Raw genomic sequence first — 19,456 nt, 5'->3', positions numbered from 1 at the left:
TGTTGTTGTTGTTGTTGCTTTCTTTAGTTTTCGAATGTTGATTTTTGTGTGTTGTGTATTGCTATTTTTTGATATCTTTCATGTTGTTGTTGTGTGGAAAATACTAATAAAATTTATTTTAAAAAAGAAGAAGAAGAAGAAGAGAGGGACAGGAAGTTCTCCTGCACATGTAGAAGACACTTCATTCATGCAACAACTCTGCTGGATACAACCCTATAAGAGTTATAGGGTTAGGAAAAAAGCTCTTCTTGTTCTGTTATATCTCACAGAGTTGTTGACTGCACAGAAGTTGTTGACTGCACAGAAGATCTGCTTGTGCAACAGAATTGCCCCCTTCTCTGCCCCTCTGCACCCCTAAAATATGCTCTGGAGGCTTGGGGGAACCCCCGAGCCAGGTGACTCACAGATAAGTCCTCTTGAACCTTTCCCCCACAATGCACCACTTTTTAAGAGTGGCAAATGTCACCCCACCATTTTCACAACCTGAGCACAGGCCTTTGAGATGGACTCAATATTATTTCTGGTATTTGGGAACATTTAACCAGAGATGCCAGAGAATGAGCTTGAGACGTTGTCCTCATTTTCACGTCACTTCAAACCATAGTTAAAATAAGCCATGGTTTAATGTGCATGTGCTGTGGAAATCACATTCGGTCCTGTCCTGCTGTCCAGGAAACAAACCATGGCCTGGCGTAGGGTTATATCTGAACCAGGGCTCTTTGTTTCCCTCAAGCAAACCATGAGCGGTAAGCTAAGAACAAACCATGGTTGCCGCTTGCGATTTGTTTTAAAAGAAGCAAAACACAGTGTTCAGATGCAAGAGTAAACCAGAGTGTGGTTTGTTCTGCAGCACCATGGCAGGAGAGGAGCAACGGCACATGATTTCAGCAGCATGCACTACGTTCTCATTAAACTATAGTTTAACTATGGTTTAAAGTAGGGCTGGGCAACCTGTGGCCCTCTGGATGTTGATGGACTACAGCTCTCATCGTCCCTGATGATCAGTTGAGGCTGAAGGGAGTTGTAGTTTAACAACACCTGGGGGGGCCACAGGTTCTTCATATGCAAACCAGACCATTGTGCATGCAAAGCCCATGTTCTGCAGAAGTCGGACACAATTCAGTGCAAAGTGAAGCCCTATCAGGATAGATTTCAGTGACTGCTTAGCTCGCCCTCTGAAATCAGTGGGATTTCCAGGTGCTTAACCATGGTTGTACCCGATGACCGTGGGTATTAAACGTTAGAAGACTGTTGATAAAACAAATGGGGACAATTAAAAACCTCTGACTAGGATGATGGAGAATCTGGAGTCACTAATGTTTCTACCCCCATATTACTTGCACCGCCCAAAGTCAACTTAAAAGGCTCCTACCATCCCATGTCCTTTGAGAACCACCAATGTGGCCAACAGTCACTCACCATCGCAATTCATTCTGTCCCGGCTTAATTCGAAGCCCTGATTGCACTGGCAGATGAAAGATCCGACCGTGTTGTAGCAAAGTTGTGCACATGGGTTGCTGGTCTCACATTCATTTATGTCTAAAAAGGAAAGATGATAGGCCTTTAGTAGGGCTGGATAGATCCGTCAATTTGTTACTTCATTTTCCCCCAATCTTAAAAATCAGTTTTTCACATTTCTGGAGCAATTTGTGATTTTTTAAAAAAATCATCGTGAAAATTCGTCTGCATTTTAATGCATTTTTTTTAAAAAAAAATCCCAAACACGTCTTTGTATGCATTTTCTCCCAATACACATATTTTTGCAATGCAATTTTCCCTAATAGAATGCATTTTGGTACGCTATCTCTTCTAAGAGAGATACACTTTACCCTAGCATATGAATTTTTGTACACATTACCTGGCTGAAGAAGAGCATTGCAAAATTCATAGAACTGCGAATGTTGAAGGAGAGCTGTGTTTTGGTTTGCGTATTATTTCAGAGAGTGTAATTTAGTAGTTTGCCTTTAAATGTGAACTGAATCAAATTTCTGCCCCAGCCTTACTCTCCACACAAAGCTGGGTCTTCTCTCACATTGTATTTAGGCAAATTCACCAGACGGTCCAGGTAGGCTTAACTTTGCAGAGTCAAGACAATTTATGTAGGATTTATGTACCTAGGAAATGACAGTCAAGGTGCCTGGGTCCTATCTGGCAGAGGTCCCCCGCTAGCCCCGCTATCATTTATTAACACTGGAGGTGGTGCCTAGTACTGTATGCATTGAATCTGTGGACTTTATCACCAGAGGAAAGAGACTACACAGAGAATTCTGTGACTCACTCAAATGAATGGGAACGTCCATATTAGTGGACATTTCATTCACAAAATGTATGTATCGTTTACTAGTCCTAAAGACCTCTAAGCAAGTTTGCAGTAGGCAATCCAAAATATGGATTGAAGGCACCAATAAAAACAACCCTTAAAAAGAAATCGCATGAGAAAAGTGTTAAAATGTAAAATAAAACCCAGAAACCTTTCGAAACACTGATACTTACTAACATAATGTACCAAAAGCAGAAAGAAATTTTCAGCAGGCATCAAAAACCATCTGGTGTCCAGGTGGATCTTGGGCCGACCCTGACCCTTCTGTAAATTTGGCATTTTAAGTTTATGTTGCGATTTAATTGGGCTCTCAGTTAACTTCTATGGATGTAAGTACTGTTAAACTTCTGTGATGATAAGATATAAACAAATCCGAATCTATGTACTTTTCTGTCGCTTCTTTAAATTAACATTTCTATGATCAAGCATTTTAGGGAAATTTTTAATGTTTGATGCTTTATCGTGTTTTTAATATTTTGTTAAAAGAGTGGCTGGGGAAACCTAGCCAAATGGGCAGGTATAAGTAAATAAATATTTAACTTATATGCAGAATTTATCATGCGAAAGGCTGGGCTAGATGAATCCCAAGTCGGAATCAAGATTGCTGGAAGAAATATCAACATCCTCAGATATGCAGATGACACAATCTTGACAGCAGAAAGTGAGGAGGAATTAAAGAACCTTTTAATAAGGGTGAAAGAGGAGAGCGCAAAATATGGTCTGAAGCTCAAGATCAAAAAAACGAAGATAATGGCCACTGGGCCCATCACCTCCTGGCAAATAGAAGGGGAAGAAATGGAGGCAGTGATATTTTACTTTCTTGGGCTCCATGATCACTGCAGCCTGCTTCTTGGGAATAAAGCAATGACAAACCTAGACAGCATCTTAAAAAGCAGAGACATCACCTTGCCAACAAAGGTCCGTATAGTTAAAGCTATGGTTTTCCCAGTAGTGATGTATGGAAGTGAGAGCTGGACCATAAAGAAGGCTGATCTTTGAAGAATTGATGCTTTTGAATTATGGTGCTGGAGGAGACTCTTGAGAGTCCCATGGACTGCAAGAAGATCAAACCTCGCCATTCTGAAGGAAATCAGCCCTGAGTGCTCACTGGAAGGACAGATCCTGAAGCTGAGGCTCCAATACTTTGGCCACCTCATGAGAAGAGAAGACTCCCTGGAAAAGACCCTGGTGCTAGGAAAGATGGAGGGCACAAGGAGAAGGGGACGACAGAGGACGGGATGGTTGGACAGTGTTCTCGAAGCTATCAGCATGAGTTTGACCAAACTGCGGGAGGCAGTGGAAGACAGGAGTGCCTGGCGTGCTCTGGTCCCTGGGGTCACGATGAGTCAGACATGACTAAACGACTAAACAACAACAACAAAATAAAAACAAACAAACAAACAAACAAACAAACAAATAATACAGTGCAAGCACCTGCCTAATATCAATGGGAAGTTTCAAAGCCTAGGAGCTGCTACATTAAACGATCAATTTCTTGCAAATGCAAATTGAACATTACGTGGCTCTTGTAAAAGTGCCAGTTTCTTCAGACCTAAGCAATCAAGTGGGCACCTATGCCATGCCTCTTTACACCGGGTTCATGGGTCATGTTGTGGGTGAGCCTGGAACCTGTTGCACAAGCTGTAGATGGGAGAGGAACCTCTCAGAAGCTCCTGCAAGATCTCCTGAAGAAGGAGGCTGCGGCCTGTCAAGAGGCCCTTTACGTTTCTGAGAGCTACAGTTCCCACAATGCATTTAGGGTCTCCGTGTTTGCTGCATATGGTTTTAGCTGCAGGTAGAAGGAAAACCTGCTGTGTGCTTTTCTAAGCATACAAATTCAGTGGCTGAAGGAACACCCATGATCTGAAGGTGCCCTCACTGCTTTCAGTCTAAATATACTCATCTTCTGTAGGGTCAAGCTCTGGGGAAACCCAGAGCTGCAAGTTTAAAGCAGAGGTTGGCTGTGCATGAAACTGTTTGGCTTCTCATGATCTCAGCAAGAAACCTTCCTCCATCAATCTCCTGTGCAGTTTTGCATATAATAATAATAATAATAATAATAATAATAATAATAATAAATTATTTATACCCCGCCCATCTGACTGGGTTTCCCCAGCCACTCTGGGCTGCTTCCAACAGAATATTAAAATACAATAACCTATTAAACATTAAAAGCTTCCCTAAATAGGGCTGCCTTCAGATGTCTTCTAAAAGTCTGGTAGTTGTTTTTCTCTTTGACATCTGGTGGGAGGGCGTTCCACAGGGTAGGTGCCACTACCGAGAAGGCCTGACAAACAGGATCCCTTTTAAAAGATGAAGAAGATGGTTGTTTTTCTTTTTTAAAAAAGACCTAAATCCAGGAACATTTTGGGGGCACCTTTAAAAATTAAAAATAATGTGGACAACCTATCTGAAAAAAATGAGTGTCAAGGATAGTGGACGAATTTATCCAGTGTAGCTGCTATGCTAGTTTCCTTCTATGCTTGAGAGAAATGCTGTGAGTTCTTTTGTTTTAAATATGACAACTTTCCTTCATTAGGCTTGTTCAGCACCAACCCTAACACTGAGCTACAGCTGCTCTGATTTGCTCAGACGTACGGTGGATTCTGCTGTTGCTGTAATGCAGTTAGAACTGTCAAGGATATGACAAAGTTTGAGGCTGCCTTTAAATCACACAAAATTAAATGCAAAATCCATTTTACATTGTCTTTTGCTTTCTATCGAGAACGTCTGGTATTATGCTTCAGGGGAAGGAAAAACAATATCCAAATTCCTGCGCCATGAGAAATGGAAGTCAAGTGTCATAAATCATGTTATGCAAATTAATACTAAAGTATGCAGCTGTGCTAAAGTAAGTATTCTGGCTTTTGAGATTTTTTTTTAAGCAGTGAAAGTTAATCGAACATGTACAACAGGAGTAAAGGTAAAGGGAAGCCTGACCATTAGGTCCAGTCGTAGCCGACTCTGGGGTTGCGGCACTCATCTCGCTTTATTGGCCGAGGGAGCCGGCATACAGCTTCTGGGTCATGTGGCCAGCATGACTAAGCCGCTTCTGGCAAACCACAGCAGCGCACGGAAACGCCGTTTCCCTTTCCGTTGGAGCGGTACCTATTTATCTACTTGCACTTTGACGTGCTTTCGAACTGCTAGGTTGGCAGGAGCAGGGACTGAGCAATGGGAGCTCAGCCCGTCACGGGAATTCGAACCGCTGACCTTCTGATCGGCAAGCCCTAGGCTCTGTGGTTTAACCCACAGTGCCACCCGCATCTCCCCAAGGTAGGGTAAAGGTAAAGGGAACCCCTGACCATTAGGTCCAGTCGTGACTGACTCTGGGGTTGTGGTACTCATCTCGCTTTATTGGCCGAGGGAGCCGGTGTACAGCTTCCGGGTCATGTGACCAGCATGACCAAGCCGCTTCTGACGAACCAGAGCAGCGCACGGAAACGCCGTTTACCTTCCCGTCGGAGTGGTACCTATTTATCTACTTGCACTTTTGACGTGCTTTCGAACTGCTAGGTTGGCAGGAGCAGGGACCAAGCAACGGGAGCTCACCCCGTCACGGGGATTCGAACCGCCGACCTTCTGATCGGCAAGTCCTAGGCTCTGTGGTTTAACCCACAGTGCTACAACAGGAGTGGGGGACCTCATTTTCATCTGTCACTTGTACTCCTCTAAGACACTCCAGAATCTCCCAGGCCACACCCCTTCTTTCCAGGCCACACCCTCACTGTCCCCTCCATGCCCTCTTTGAGTGCTTTTGCCACACTGGGATGTGACTTCCACTAGTTTGCCTGGATGGGAAGAGCTGTCTGTAGAAGCCTCTAACTTTTGTATGGCTGAAATGTAGCCTTATATACTATTCACCTGGCACATGGTCTCTGAAAGGGTGCCCATGAAGCAAACCTGCCCCCAGAATGCAAAAGGTCCCCTACCTGATGGAAATCACGGCAGGGGTACGGGAGCGATAATAACATACGACATTGTCCCTAGATAGGAGGACCATTAAAGTGACAGGCAGGATCAAGTTAGGTTCTCATTGACTCCCTCGTCCTGAATGGGGTAAGTGTGCGCCTGAAGGACCAGGTGCGCAGCCTGGGGAGTCATTCTGGACTCACAGCTGTCCATGGATGCACAGGTCAAATCCGTGTCCAGGGCAGCTGTTTATCAGCTCCATCTGGTACGTAGGCTGAGACCCTACTTGCCCTCAGACTGTCTCGCCACATTGGTGCATGCTCTAGTTATCTCTTGCTTGGACTACTGCAATGCGCTCTACGTGGGGCTACCTTTGAAGGTGACCCGGAAACTACAACTAATCCAGAATGCGGCAGCTAGACTGGTGACTGGGAGCAGCCGCTGAGACCACATAACACCGGTCTTGAAAGACCTACAGTGGCTCCCAGTACGTTTCCGATCACAATTCAAAGTGTTGGTGCTGACCTTTAACGCCCTAAACGGCCTTGGTCCTGTATACCTGAAGGAGCGTCTCCACCTCCATAGTTCTGCCCGGACACTGAGGTCCAGCACCGAGGGCCTTCTGGCGGTTCCTTCGCTACGAGAAGCCAAGTTACAGGGAACCAAGCAGAGGGCCTTCTAGGTATTGGCACCTGCCCTGTGAAACACCCTCCCTTCAGATGTCAAGGAAATAAACAACTATCTGACTTTTAGAAGATAATTGAAGGCAGCCCTGTTTGATGTTTTATTGTGTTTTTAATATTCTGTTGGAAGCGGCCCAGAGTGGCTGGGGAAACCCAGCCAGATGGGCCGGGTAGAAATCATAAATTACTGTATTATTATTATTATTATTATTATTATTATTATTATTATTATGCACAAAATTCATTGGTACTCCTCCAGCTGAGCTGGCAGCCACCATTTTTCTTTTCCAAGGAATTCCTGGAACAATACTATGTTGGGGTGCATGGGGAGTAGCATTCTTAGACATTAAAATGGCAATCCTCAGGTGAAGAGAGTGCTGATGAGTGTTCCACGCCCCTCCAATGCCGACCACACCCCAGAAGATGAAAAGACAACATTCCATTCTCTTTCAAAATCAACCCCATTCTAAATCAGCCAAAACTTCTCTTTTGATAACCTTTGGCACAGCTTTGGTTAAAATTGGGAACCCTTTGAACTATGCGTTGTTGTCCCATGTGATGAGACACCACTATTTTTATATAAAAAAGACCCACCACCTTAACAGCTAGATACCGTCTTTCTAAAAAATGCTACATAAAAAAAAGAGGGATGGGTGAATCTGACAATTTGGGTTTGTCCTAGTTTCTAATTTTTCTCCAATTTTAACGTCTGTTCTCCATATCAGTTTTTTTTAAAATATAAAGCCTTCATGAAAAATCACCAGCATTTCACTACAAATTTATCATAATATACACATCTTTGCATGCAATTTTGTCTGCTATACACATTCTCGCAGTTATTTACCCTAACATAATTGATTTCTATATGTTGTTCGAATATATGCACACCTTACCTTAGTATGTGCATTTTTGCACGTCTTTTACTTGGCTGGTGAACAGCATTGCAAAATTCGGAGAAGTGCAAATTTCAAAACCTGGCTGTGTTTCAGTTCACGTATTGTTTTGGAATGTGCCAATTAGGTAGGTTCACCTTCTAATGTGAACTGAACGGACTCTCCCCCATCCCTAATTAAAACACACAGCACCACACACCTATTACCTACAATCCATGACTTGAGTGGAAACTTGCATCCAAACTGGCTGACTTTTTGAAGGAATGTGTTTCAGACCATTTTTATTCAGGGTTTTTTGTTTTTTTAAAGTGATTGATTTTGCTGTGGTCCCGTCCCTCTTTGCTTCACAGATGGCTCATTTCTTGTAACCAACAATTGCTCTGTATATTTTAATAGGGATGACTAACACGGCCGTATTTGTTTTGTCGGAGTTGCTGTTTCTACTTTTAATAGGTTTGGTTTTATGGTCCTAACACCAGGCCTGGTTGTCCAGAACATTTTCTTGATTAGTGGAGGACGGATTTAATAAGAACGAAACACCTGTTGTTAGATTTGTCTGCCAGGTTCCACAAGTTTGAAAGAATGGCAGACCACAACATCAACACCACTCCTGCGAGCCAGAAGAAAACTCAATTCAGTCAGTCACATAAGAGCCACAAAAAGAGCCCTGTTGAGTCAGGTCAATGACTCAGCTACTTTAGCATCCTCTTCTCAATTTCACCCTCACCCCTGTGAGTAAGAATTACCCCCAGATAACTAGGCACGGACATTGCTGCAAAATTCAGTTCCCCACAACTTTTAGACCAGGGGTCCGCAAACTTTTTCAGCAGGGGGCCAATCCACTGTCCCTCAGACCTTGTGAGGGGCCGGACTATATTTTGAACAAAAAAAATATGAACGAATTCCTATGCCCCACAAATAACCCAGAGATGCATTTTAAATAAAAGGACACATTCTACTCATGTAAAAACACACTGATTCCCGGACCGTCCGCCACTCGGATTGAGAAGGCGATTGGGCTGGATTTGGCCCCTGGGCCTTAGTTTGCCTACCCATGTTTTAGACCAAAGGGAACATGGGTAGATGGAGAGATGGAGTAGCAAAGCAGAAGCTGTCCCTAACTGTCTGAGACCAGGAATGTAAGCAGGTAAGGACTCCTATCACGAGGAAATGGCTCCAGTAATATCCCCATCAAACCCTATCCAAGTCAGGAGACAGGTTCTTGACCTGTGTATGCTTAATTGTTGTTGATGAAGAAACAGTTTGGGAGACAAGGAACACAGGAAGCTGCCTGATACTGAGTCAGACCATTGGTCCATCTAGCTCAGGGGTCTTTCCCAGCCCTACCTCGAGATACTGGAAGTAAAAACTATAGGCTCATAGTCCAGCAGAACTTTGTACTCACACCATCCTTTGAAGGTGCTATATGAGTCAACTGCTCCTTACTGTATCTCACCAGGAGAGCACCTGAGATTTCTGGGAGAGTCACTACCTGCACTTGGCTTAACTCCAGGCGATGTCCAGTGTTGCATGAGCAGAGTTCCCTTTGCTCTCTTCCCTTCTACAGCTCCCATGCTGTAGACTTGAGGGGCACGCAGAGGACTGCAAGGGGAAGGGGAAGAAGGGGAAGTTCCATAGAGCAAGTCCAGATGGGTACAACGGGATATCTCCTTTGGTGTACCTTATCCTAGAGGAGGGCACCAGAAAGTGTTCTCTAATGCTGTCTGGTACGCTGGTTTGACAGCCATGGACAGAAAGTCCCTACAGAGGGTGGTGAAGATAGCACACGATATCATGGGCTGTCCCCTGCGTCTGCTAGATGTCATCACAGGAGACCGAGGAATTCTCAGGGATGACTCACCCTGGCGAGCACCTTTTTAATCTCCTGCCCTCGGACAGGAGATATAGAAGCATGATAAGCCTCACCAACAGGTTAAAGAACAGTTTCTACCCATGGGCCGTGAGGCTGCTGAATGGAAGACAGCAACATTGCAGCTGACGTTCGGGGTTGATGGTTGTACGACAACACACAGCGTGTAACAAGGACTGAGAGATTGTGGGGGGCTCATTTAATCTTACTGTAAACAAGTGGTACAGTGGCAATAAAGTATTTCTATTTCAGTTCCTCTAGTGGGGAATCTGTCATGCTCCTTCTGGGGCAGTTCTGTAGCTCCTAGAAGTTGTCAGCATGTGACAGTGGCCACACCTCAGGAAATGGCTTTGGCTGGTGGGCTAAACCAGGTAAGAGTAGCTGATGGGTCTCAAACCCTTGGTGAGTTAGGGACATCCTCTGCATGCGAAGACAGGCTATGGCAGATTGAGTGGATGAAACCAAGAGTGGGTCCAACAGTCAAGAAGGCGGTTTCTGCACATATTGTGGAGGGAAGTGAGGCACAGATGGAGTGTGTCAACCTAAGAAGGTAGCCCATCTAGGAGAAGGAAAACTCTGATCCTAAACCTCCGCTGCCTTGTGGGACATCTTCAGGAGAAGAAAAGGCTATATAAAACCGAAGTAAGGTCCCTAAGTCGGTTGGATGGTGCCTTGCACGCTTCCTTCCGGCAACTCCTGCAGCCAAGCTGGTGCCAAACATATTGCTCTGCTTTTTTTTGGACCACATCAGTGAGGCTAAGGACCTCCATACACACTGCCTAGGCTTGTGCCCTGATGCACACCCAATTGTCTCTTGAGACAGGGATGCCAACAATCAGTATGTTGTCCCATTGGCTAGCTTAGCCAATGGTCGAGGATGATGGGAATTGTAGTCCAATAACACCTCGGCCCCCAAAGTTGACAAACACTGTCTTACAGTACCGTCTTCTCAACTGCTTCATGGATAACACAATTCTCAGGGAAGGGGAAAGCAGAGAGAAGTTGGCATGGAGGCCAAAGCTGAGTGGAGAATTCCTCTCTCCTCTCAAAACTGGGTCAGGATATGTGTCGCCCTCTATCAATCACACTTGTTATGCCTATGAGAATTATTCTTCATTTCTGTTAGGAAATGTTGGTGGCATTTTAGCATGTAGCAAACTTTTCCAGAAATCCTATTGTGGTTCTGAAATGCTGGATTCCAGCATCTTCCCCACTTGCCCCCCTCCCCCCCCCCATACGATTTTTGGTGAGGGGTAGGTCTATAAATAATTGCTATAAGAAACACGTACTGATAAAGCTTCTCAGCATGCAGGCAGTTTAAGATTTAACTGGAGCTGTTTATTACCCTGGAGACCTGTTCTTTTAAAATTCCACTTCGTTTATGGCATGAGCCTTTGAGACCAGTAGATCATTTTGCAATGCTCAGGAGCATCAACTGCATTGCAAAATGGTGAGATTTATTTCTCCTCAGTGCAATGTTGGGGGGTCCGTTTTATATTCATCTTAAGAGCATTATCAGAGGGCACAGAAATGTAAAAAACTTGCCGGAATTTCCAAATGTAAAGTTTAGGTATGTGACCCCGTAGTGAACCCTGTTTTGCATTATTAACTTTTTATTATCCACCTACTACAGAGAGTAACTTCTAGTAGGTACAGATTTCCTCCTGAGTGTAAAGCTTCTTCCCCAGATCACTAACTCTCCAATATTTGAGAGACCAATTTTCTCAGAGGTCTTTGGCTCTGAGAAAAAGGTAGCTTATTGGTTATTGTTTGGATATAAATAGCTGAAACAACACTATTTATTAATAATTCCTAGCAACAAGCCCACCAGCTGGTAGAACTATTAATGGGACTGTAATAATAATAATAATAATAATAATAATAATAATAATAATAATAATAATTTATTTATACCCCGCCCATCTGGCTGGGTTTTCCCAGCCACTCGGGGGGGGGGGGCTTCCAACAAAATATTAAAACACAGTAATGCATCAAACATTAAAAGCTTCCCTAAACAGGGCTGCCTTCAGATGTCTTCTAAAAGTCTGGTAGTTGTTGTTCTCTTTGACATCTGGTGGGAGAGAGTTCCACAGGGCAGGTGCCACTACCGAGAAGGCCCTCTGCCTGGTTCCCTGTAACTTGGCTTCTCGCAGTGAGGGAACTGCCAGAAGGCCTTTGGCGCCGGACCGCAGTGTCAGAGTAGAACGGTGGGGGTGGAGAAGCTCTTTCAGATATACTGGACCGAGGCGTTTTGGGCTTTAAAGGTCAGCACCAAGACTTTGAATTGTGCTCGGAAATGTACTGGGAGCCAATGTAGGTCTTTTAAGACTGGTGTTATGTGGTCTTGGCGGCTGCTCCCAGTCACCAGTCTAGCTGCCGCATTCTGGATTAGTTGTAGTTTCTGGGTCACCTTCAAAGTGAGCCCCACATAGAGCACATTGCAGTAGTCCAAGTGAGAGATAACAGAGCATGCACCACTCTGGCGAGGCAGTCTGTGGGCAGATAGGGTCTCAGCCTGCGTGCCAGGTAGAGCTGGTAGACAGTCGCTCTGGACACAGAATTGACCTGAGCCTCCATGGACAGCTGCGAGTCCAAAATGACTCCCAGGCTGCGCACCTGGTCCTTCAGGGGCACAGTTACCCTATTCAGGTCCAGGGAGTCGTCCACCCCCGCTCGCCTCCTGTCCCCCCAAAACAGTACTTCTGTCTTGTCAGGATTCAATCTCAATCTGTTAGCTGCCATCCATCCTCCAACTGCCTCCAGACACTCACACAGGACCTTCACCACCTTCACTGGTTCTGATTTTAAAGAGAGGTAGAGCTGGTCTATAGCTAAATAATACAGGTGGTATAAGACACCTGTATTGGGGTGAAGAACTTCAGGCCCAAATGCATCTTCCAGACCTATCTAGCTGACCCTTGGGAATTCTCCTTGGGCCAGACGTAACACCAACACACTAGCCAGGAGGACTTGCTTGGCAAGTGCAAAGCTTCTGGGCACTCCTCTCTTTGTCATGAGGTGGTGAGGGTGCTTACCTCCTGCCTCGAAAAATACATAGAGTTGAAAGAGGAAGAGCAATACTCTTTCCCACTTCTTTCAGCTCTTTTCAATGCTCAGATCAGCACCTGAGGGCGGGAAAAGGGAGGAACAACAAATCCTCATTGGTCAGTGCTCATTGGGGACAATATTTAAAAGTGCAAATGTGTCAAGACATGTGCTTCATGTTTATTCAGGTTTCTGTAAGGCTGCAGTTTTTAATCAGTTAATTAGTTAGATCAGGGGTGAAGAGCCTCAGGTGGAACTGAAGTTCGCCTGCCAATTTCAGTGTCTCGTTTTTCGAATCTTAAGTTCAGTCTGCCACATCAGTTTGCATTTTTAAGTCGCTTTTTAGTGTGAATTACCCCCCAAAATAAATTTATTTCTCTGCATTCCCCCCAATATACACATTCTTGCAAACCAATTTCCTCCAACACAATGCATTTTTGCATGTTCATTTCACCAACATATGCATTTTAATGTACACAGTATTTGGCTGGGGAACTGCATTGCAAAATTCAGAAAACTTGCAAATTTCAAAGGATGGTTGGAGGGTTGCCTATGAGAAAATGTGGCCCAAAGAAGGTTCCTTGCCCCTGAGATTAATTGATAAAACTTTCTTAATCAGCTGAAAAAGTGTCCCTATAAATTTTTAATACAAGCGCTTATAAACGCAGATGGCAAACAGCATCTTAAAAGAAACACAAAAAGGAATGCATTTTATAAGACTTTGTCTGCTGTAACAGCTCTGCAGATCGTGTAGGAAGAGAGAAGATGTACTTCTTACTTTAGAAATACTGTGTTAAGCCATGTGCAAATGTAATCGATAGACTAATTCACCAGAAAACTGCTAGGTATAGTAATTTAATTCACTGAAATTATAAATGCTTGTATGCATTACTATGTGTTTAAATTTGATTGGTTGGTAACTGAATTCTGGAGAGTTCTCTAGTAGTTTTCATGTGATTGGCTAACAATGGTCACATGGGAGATATCTATTGATGGAGATACTCCATTTTATATGATGCAAGATGCTTTAGAGTCCACTGTGAACACTGCTAAATTGAATAGAGCGTTGGAGTGCTTCTTCTCTGCTTGAAAGACAGAGAGCAAAGCTGCAGGAGAAGGGGAAAGGGGAAATCCCTTATAGGAGCTGCAAGGCATGGCCTAACTGAGATACAGAAGGCTGAAAGTGCTGTGTTCCGAAAAGAGAAGAAAACACAGTTGTTTGGAAGTTAGAAGAAGAGACTATAATGCTTGAAGAAGCATGTGACTATAAATATTATGTTTTAATTCATCTCTAGCTATAAGTTTCTGCAAGCTTTTGAATGTTAAAGTCTGGACATTGGTTCAATCTCCATAGAAGGGTGTCAGTCATATATCTGTTTTGAGTTTCTTAGGTGCGATTTTGCTACCCTTACTTCAACAAAACATCAAGGTTTATTGATCAAAATGCCTTTAACAGGTTGCACTCCTAGGTTTCAGAAATAGCAAATGCAGCGGTTGGGGAACCTGCGGCCCTCTAGATGTTGCTGGACTAGCAATGGCCAATGAGCAGAGATGAGGGGAGCGGGAACCCACCCAACAGCTTTTGGAGGGCCACAGGTTCTTCCCCTTCCTTGCATGAAACCAGCAATGATTAAACAAACTCCGCTGGCTTGAGAAGAATACCACAACAGAAAAACAAATCAAGCAACCAACACAATACAGGCTAAAAACCATCTTAGTTCAACACTGTCATGACAGGGTCAAGCATTTTAAACTGCTCTGGGCACAGCTTTCCAGGGAAGATTCTAGAAAAGAGAAGAAACAGAAACCATGTACTGAGAAAACTCTCTATTTTGGTGACCGAGTTCCTGGATTTGACTGGCAATTATGACCACAAGCTCTCACAAAGTTATTAACAGAAACCCAATCGGGGGTAGACAACGTGGTGCCCTTTCAATGCTGTTGGACTACAACTCCTGTCAGGGATGATGGGAGTTGAAGTTCAGCACCATCCGAAGGCTCCCATGTTGGATGTCTCTGCTCTACGGGATGGGACTGTCTATTCTGACAGTGGGGAAGCCTCTTCTTCTGAGTCCAGATCTGCCAAATTCCCCCTCGAATCTTACCTGCGCACGTGTGGTTGTCGGCTGCTAACTGAAAACCAGCGTTGCATTGGCAGTAGTAGCTACTGGGAGTATTCACGCACCGATGATGGCAAAACGAAAGGCGTGCGCATTCATCTATGTCTGGGTTGCCGTAAAAGCGCAGCATTTAAAAAATAAATAAAAACACACAAAAAATGGAGTTAAAAAAACTCTCATTGCCACCATGGCTTTACTCTGACAAGAATAAAGATATGGTTACCAGATTTTTTTCAATGGATCCAGGGACACTTTTTTTTTTGTTTTTGAAGCTGAGTAGCAACAGGGAGTCAGTAGTGGGGATATTGAGGCAAAAGACCCTGGGCCCAAGCACACATGCATATTGTATAAAGGTGCAAAGCCCTTCTTTCGCACCCTGTGAAACATAAATGTGTTTCCACCCGTGACTCCTGAGCCTTCCCTGATCTCCTTCCCCCTTCCCCCTTTGTTTTGACAGATCAGGGGAGGCTCTGGAGTCACGGGCGGGCAGCCGCCTTGCTGCCGTGGCACCCGCCATTTGTCCTGCACTCGAGCAGCGAGCAGCTCCTGAAGCCAGCCAGAGTCAAATGCACTACCAGGCTGGCTCCAGGCTGCTGAAGCTGCGGCTCCCATGTTTCCGGGGGACAGATTTGCAAATCTGGGGACATTCAGGGGACGGAATTTGTCCGGGGACAGATTTGTAAATCTGGGGACTGTCCCCGGGAACCGGGGACGTCTGGTAACCCTATGCTAAGATGATGATTTGTCATCATTTCTATAAAGGGTAAAGGGACCCCTGACCATTAGGTCCAGTCACAGACGACTCTGGGGTTGTGGTGCTCATCTCGCTTTATTGGCCGAGGGAGCCGGCGTACAGCTTCTAGGTCATGTGGACAGCATGACTAAGCCGCTTCTGGCAAACCAGAGTAGCTCACGGAAACGCCGTTTACCTTCCTGCCAGAGCGGTACCTATTTATCTACTTGCACTTTGACGTGCTTTTGAACTGCTAGGTTGGTAGGAGCAGGGACCAAGCAACGGGAGCTCACCCCACCACAGGGATTTGAACTGCCGACCTTCTGATCGGCAAGTCCTAGGCTCTGTGGTTTAACCCACAGCGCCACCCGCGTCCCTTGTCATCATTTATACAGCTCCTAGAATTTTCTAGCCACTGCATGAAGATTTGAAACAGGGACATCTCTGCTTACAGGATTGCAGTTTAGTAGGTATAACACAAAAGGAAAATGGGATGGCAAGGGAAGAGGAAAACGCGAGCCCAGGCACCAATTCCTAGAGCTACTTAACACTTCTTAAAATGGCTAGCTGGACTAGACAGCTCAGAGAGGAGCCAAATGACAGTCGAGTCAATGGAGTCTCTCTCTCATCCTTCAGCTGCAACCAGCTGGAATGGCTGCCAATAGATGTTGAATCAGGGAGAGAGAAGGAGCCAGGAGGGATGGAGTTAACCCTAAAACCTAGCTTTGATCACATGGAGGTTAATGGGGAAACCCACAAATACAAGATTCATGTATTTAACAATGGGGAAACATCGCAGAACAACTTATAAAGAGGAATGATGTGTGGGCAGTCCAGTATAAATCTACCACCATTGTACTATCTGCATCAGTGGCCTGTTGCAGAATACACCTGCAAACCCCCCCCCCCCCACTACTAGTTAGGGAGAAAGGCCCTTAAACTTTACTGTCAAGGAACATCTTGCTTCTCCACAGTACTTACCGACACATTGGTCCCCTCGCCTCTGATACCCGGCTGTGCATTGGCAGCTGAACGATCCTCTTAAGTTGACGCATATCTGATCTACCCTACAGTTGTGGGCGCCTGTCGCACATTCGTCAATATCTTTTGAAAGCAAAGAAACAAAAACGACAGCATGGACTTTAGGGACTTTGGAGGTGTAGTCCTAACTTTTCTGTTTGTCTCCAGAACCTTGGGAGAAAGTAGAAGGCAGCTGAATCCCAGATTCAAGGACGGATTCTCGTGTTGATGGAACCGTATGATCAGCTTGGAGAAGCGAATATTAAGAGGGGACATGCTAAGGTAAAGGTAAAAGGACCCCTGACCATTAGGTCCATTTGTGACCGACTTTGGGGTTGCGGCACTCATCTCGCTTTACTGGCCGAGAGAGCCGACGTACAGCTTCCGGGTCATGTGGCCAGCATGACTAAGCCGTTTCTGGCGAACCAGAGCAGCACACAGAAAAGCCGTTTACCTTCCTGCCGGAGCAGTACCTGTTTATCTACTTGCGCTTTGACGTGCTTTCGAACTGCTAGGTTGACAGGAACTGGGACCGAGCAACGGGAGCTCACCCCATCGCGGGGATTTGAACCGCCGACCTTCTGATCGGCAAGTCCTAGGCTCTGTGGTTTAACCCACAGCGCCACCCGTGTCCCATGGGCCTTCAAATACCCAAAGGACTTGTTCTCCACTGCTCCAGAAGGCAGGATTAGAGCCAAAGAGAGGGAAGCAGATTTCAGCTAAACATTAGGGGGGAAATTCCTAAGGGTAAGAGAAGCGCAACAGTCAAATAGACCGCTTTGGACACAAATTTGGTCTCTCCACTTCTGAAGGATACGCTGCCAGTGCCAAGGATGGCATGGTTACATCCTACTGCACAGATCCTGCATGGAGAAGAAAGTCAGATTAGATGACTTCCTAGATCCCTTCTAGCACTATGATTCTCTGACTATTGCTTCCTTCTTCCTGGATCCCAGGTTGTACTGTCTGCTGCGAAGTTTTATTGAGATTCTCGCAATACAATAAAAGGAAAATAAACAGACTAATCTACAAGAAATAATAAAAAAGGAAACTAAAAAGAAAAGAGAACAACACCATCCTCTCTCACTGCTATATCTGTGTGAGTGTCGTGAGGTGGTTGGAGGATGGATGGCAGCTAACGGATTGAGGTTGAATCCTGAAAAGACAGAAGTACTGTTCTTGGGGAACAGGGGGTGGCCTGGTGTGGAGGACTCCCTGATCCTGAATGGGGTAACTGTACCCCTGAAGGAGCGGGTGTGCAGCCTGGGAGTCATTTTGGACTCACAGCTGTCCATGGAGGCACAGGTTAATTCTTTGTCCAGGGCAGCTGTCTACCAGCTCCATCTGGTACGCAGGCTGAGACCCTACCAGCCTGCAGACTGTCTTGCCAGAGTGGTGCATGCTCTAGTTATCTCCCGCTTGGACTACTGCAATGCGCTCTACTTGGGGCTACCTTTGAAGGTGACCCGGAAACTGCAATGAATCCAGAATGCGGCAGCTCGACTGGTGACCGGGAGTGGTTGCCGAGACCATATAACCCCGGTCCTGAAAGATCTTCATTGGCTCCCAGTACGTTTCCATGCACAATTCAAAGTGTTGGTGCTGACCTTTAAAACCCTAAACGGCCTCGGTTCAGTATATCTGAAGGAGCTTCTCCACCCCTATCATTCTACCCAGACACTGATGTCTAGCGCTGAGGGCCTTCTGGCAGTTCCCTCCCTGCGAGAAGCCAAGTTACAGGGAACCAGGCAGAGGGCCTTCTTGGTAGTGGCACCTGCCCTGTGGAATGCCCTCCCAGCAGATGTCAAGGGAATAAACAACTATTTTACTTTTAAAAGACAACTGAAGGCGGCCCTGTTTAGGGAAGTTTTTAATGTATGACGCTGTATTGTTTTTAAAATTTGGTTGGAACCCGCCCAGAGTTGCTGGGGAAACCCAGCCAGATGGGCGGGGTATAATTAATAAATTATTCTTATTATTCTTATTTTAACTTTTATCCCATACAGAAAGCTGTGAACCCTCCCAGCTCTCACCTGGGACCATTCCTCTCTTTTCTCACCCTTTGAGGCCTCCCCTCCCCGCCTCTCACACAAGGTCCTTCAACCTATCCTTCATCTTCATCAGCTTGCAATTCCATCTGTGAAGTCTCAGGCTGCAATGTTTGGATAAGCACCCGCCTTTCTACAAACCACAAGGAGATCCCTGCGGGATCAGACCATAGCTGTCAAAGTTTCCCTTTTTTTAAGGGAAATTCACTTGTTCTGAATAGGATTCCTTGCAAGAAAAGGGAAAAGTTGACAGCTATGGATCAGACCGCAGGCCCATCTGGTGCGGCACTCTCCTTCCCACAGTGGCCTACCAGGACAGTTTAAAAAAACACACTTCTTTGTGCATAGTTGGAACTTTGCAATACGTTCCCAGAAGAAGCAGTGATGGTCACCAACTTGGGCGACTTTCAGAGAGGATTGGACTAATTCATGGAGGGATAAGGCTCTCTGTAGGGACGCGAGTGGCGCTGTGGGTTAAACCACAGAGCCTACGACTTGCCGATCAGAAGGTTGGCGGTTCGAATCCCAGCGACGGGGTGAGCTCCCGTTGCTCAGTCCCTGCTCCTGCCAACCTAGCAGTTCGAAAGCACTTCAAAGTGCAAGTAGATAAATAGGTACCACTCCGGCGGCAAGGTAAACGGCGTTTCCGTGCGCTGCTCTGGTTCGCCAGAAGCGGCTAAGTCATGCTGGCCACATGACCCGGAAGCTGTACACCGGCTCCCTCGGCCAATAAAGCAAGATGAGCGCCGCAACCCCAGAGTCGGCCACGACTGGACCTAATGGTCAGGGGTCCCTTTACCCTTTACCTTTAA

The 19,456-nt window shown here is 45.5% G+C and overlaps 1 protein-coding gene across 2 annotated transcripts in view; it reads right to left on the bottom strand.

Annotated features, from left to right (window-relative positions):
• EFEMP1 (EGF-like fibulin extracellular matrix protein 1) overlaps window positions 1-19,456 on the bottom strand; it is a 70,511-nt gene that overhangs the window by 10,498 nt on the left and 40,557 nt on the right. The window contains exons 6-8 of one of the 2 annotated variants that reach the window (XM_028725124.2): window positions 16,558-16,680; window positions 14,829-14,948; window positions 1,420-1,539 (exon numbers count right to left, since the gene is read on the bottom strand). In XM_028725124.2, the coding sequence (XP_028580957.2) occupies window positions 1,420-1,539; window positions 14,829-14,948; window positions 16,558-16,680 (363 nt within the window). The remainder of the gene's footprint in view (window positions 1-1,419; window positions 1,540-14,828; window positions 14,949-16,557; window positions 16,681-19,456) is intronic. The other variant, XM_028725126.2, reaches the window with a different exon arrangement.

The sequence above is a fragment of the Podarcis muralis genome, chromosome 3, assembly GCF_964188315.1.
Source record: "Podarcis muralis chromosome 3, rPodMur119.hap1.1, whole genome shotgun sequence".
NCBI classification, from domain to species: domain Eukaryota; kingdom Metazoa; phylum Chordata; class Lepidosauria; order Squamata; family Lacertidae; genus Podarcis; species Podarcis muralis.
This window is presented reverse-complemented; position numbering and strand designations above follow the sequence as displayed.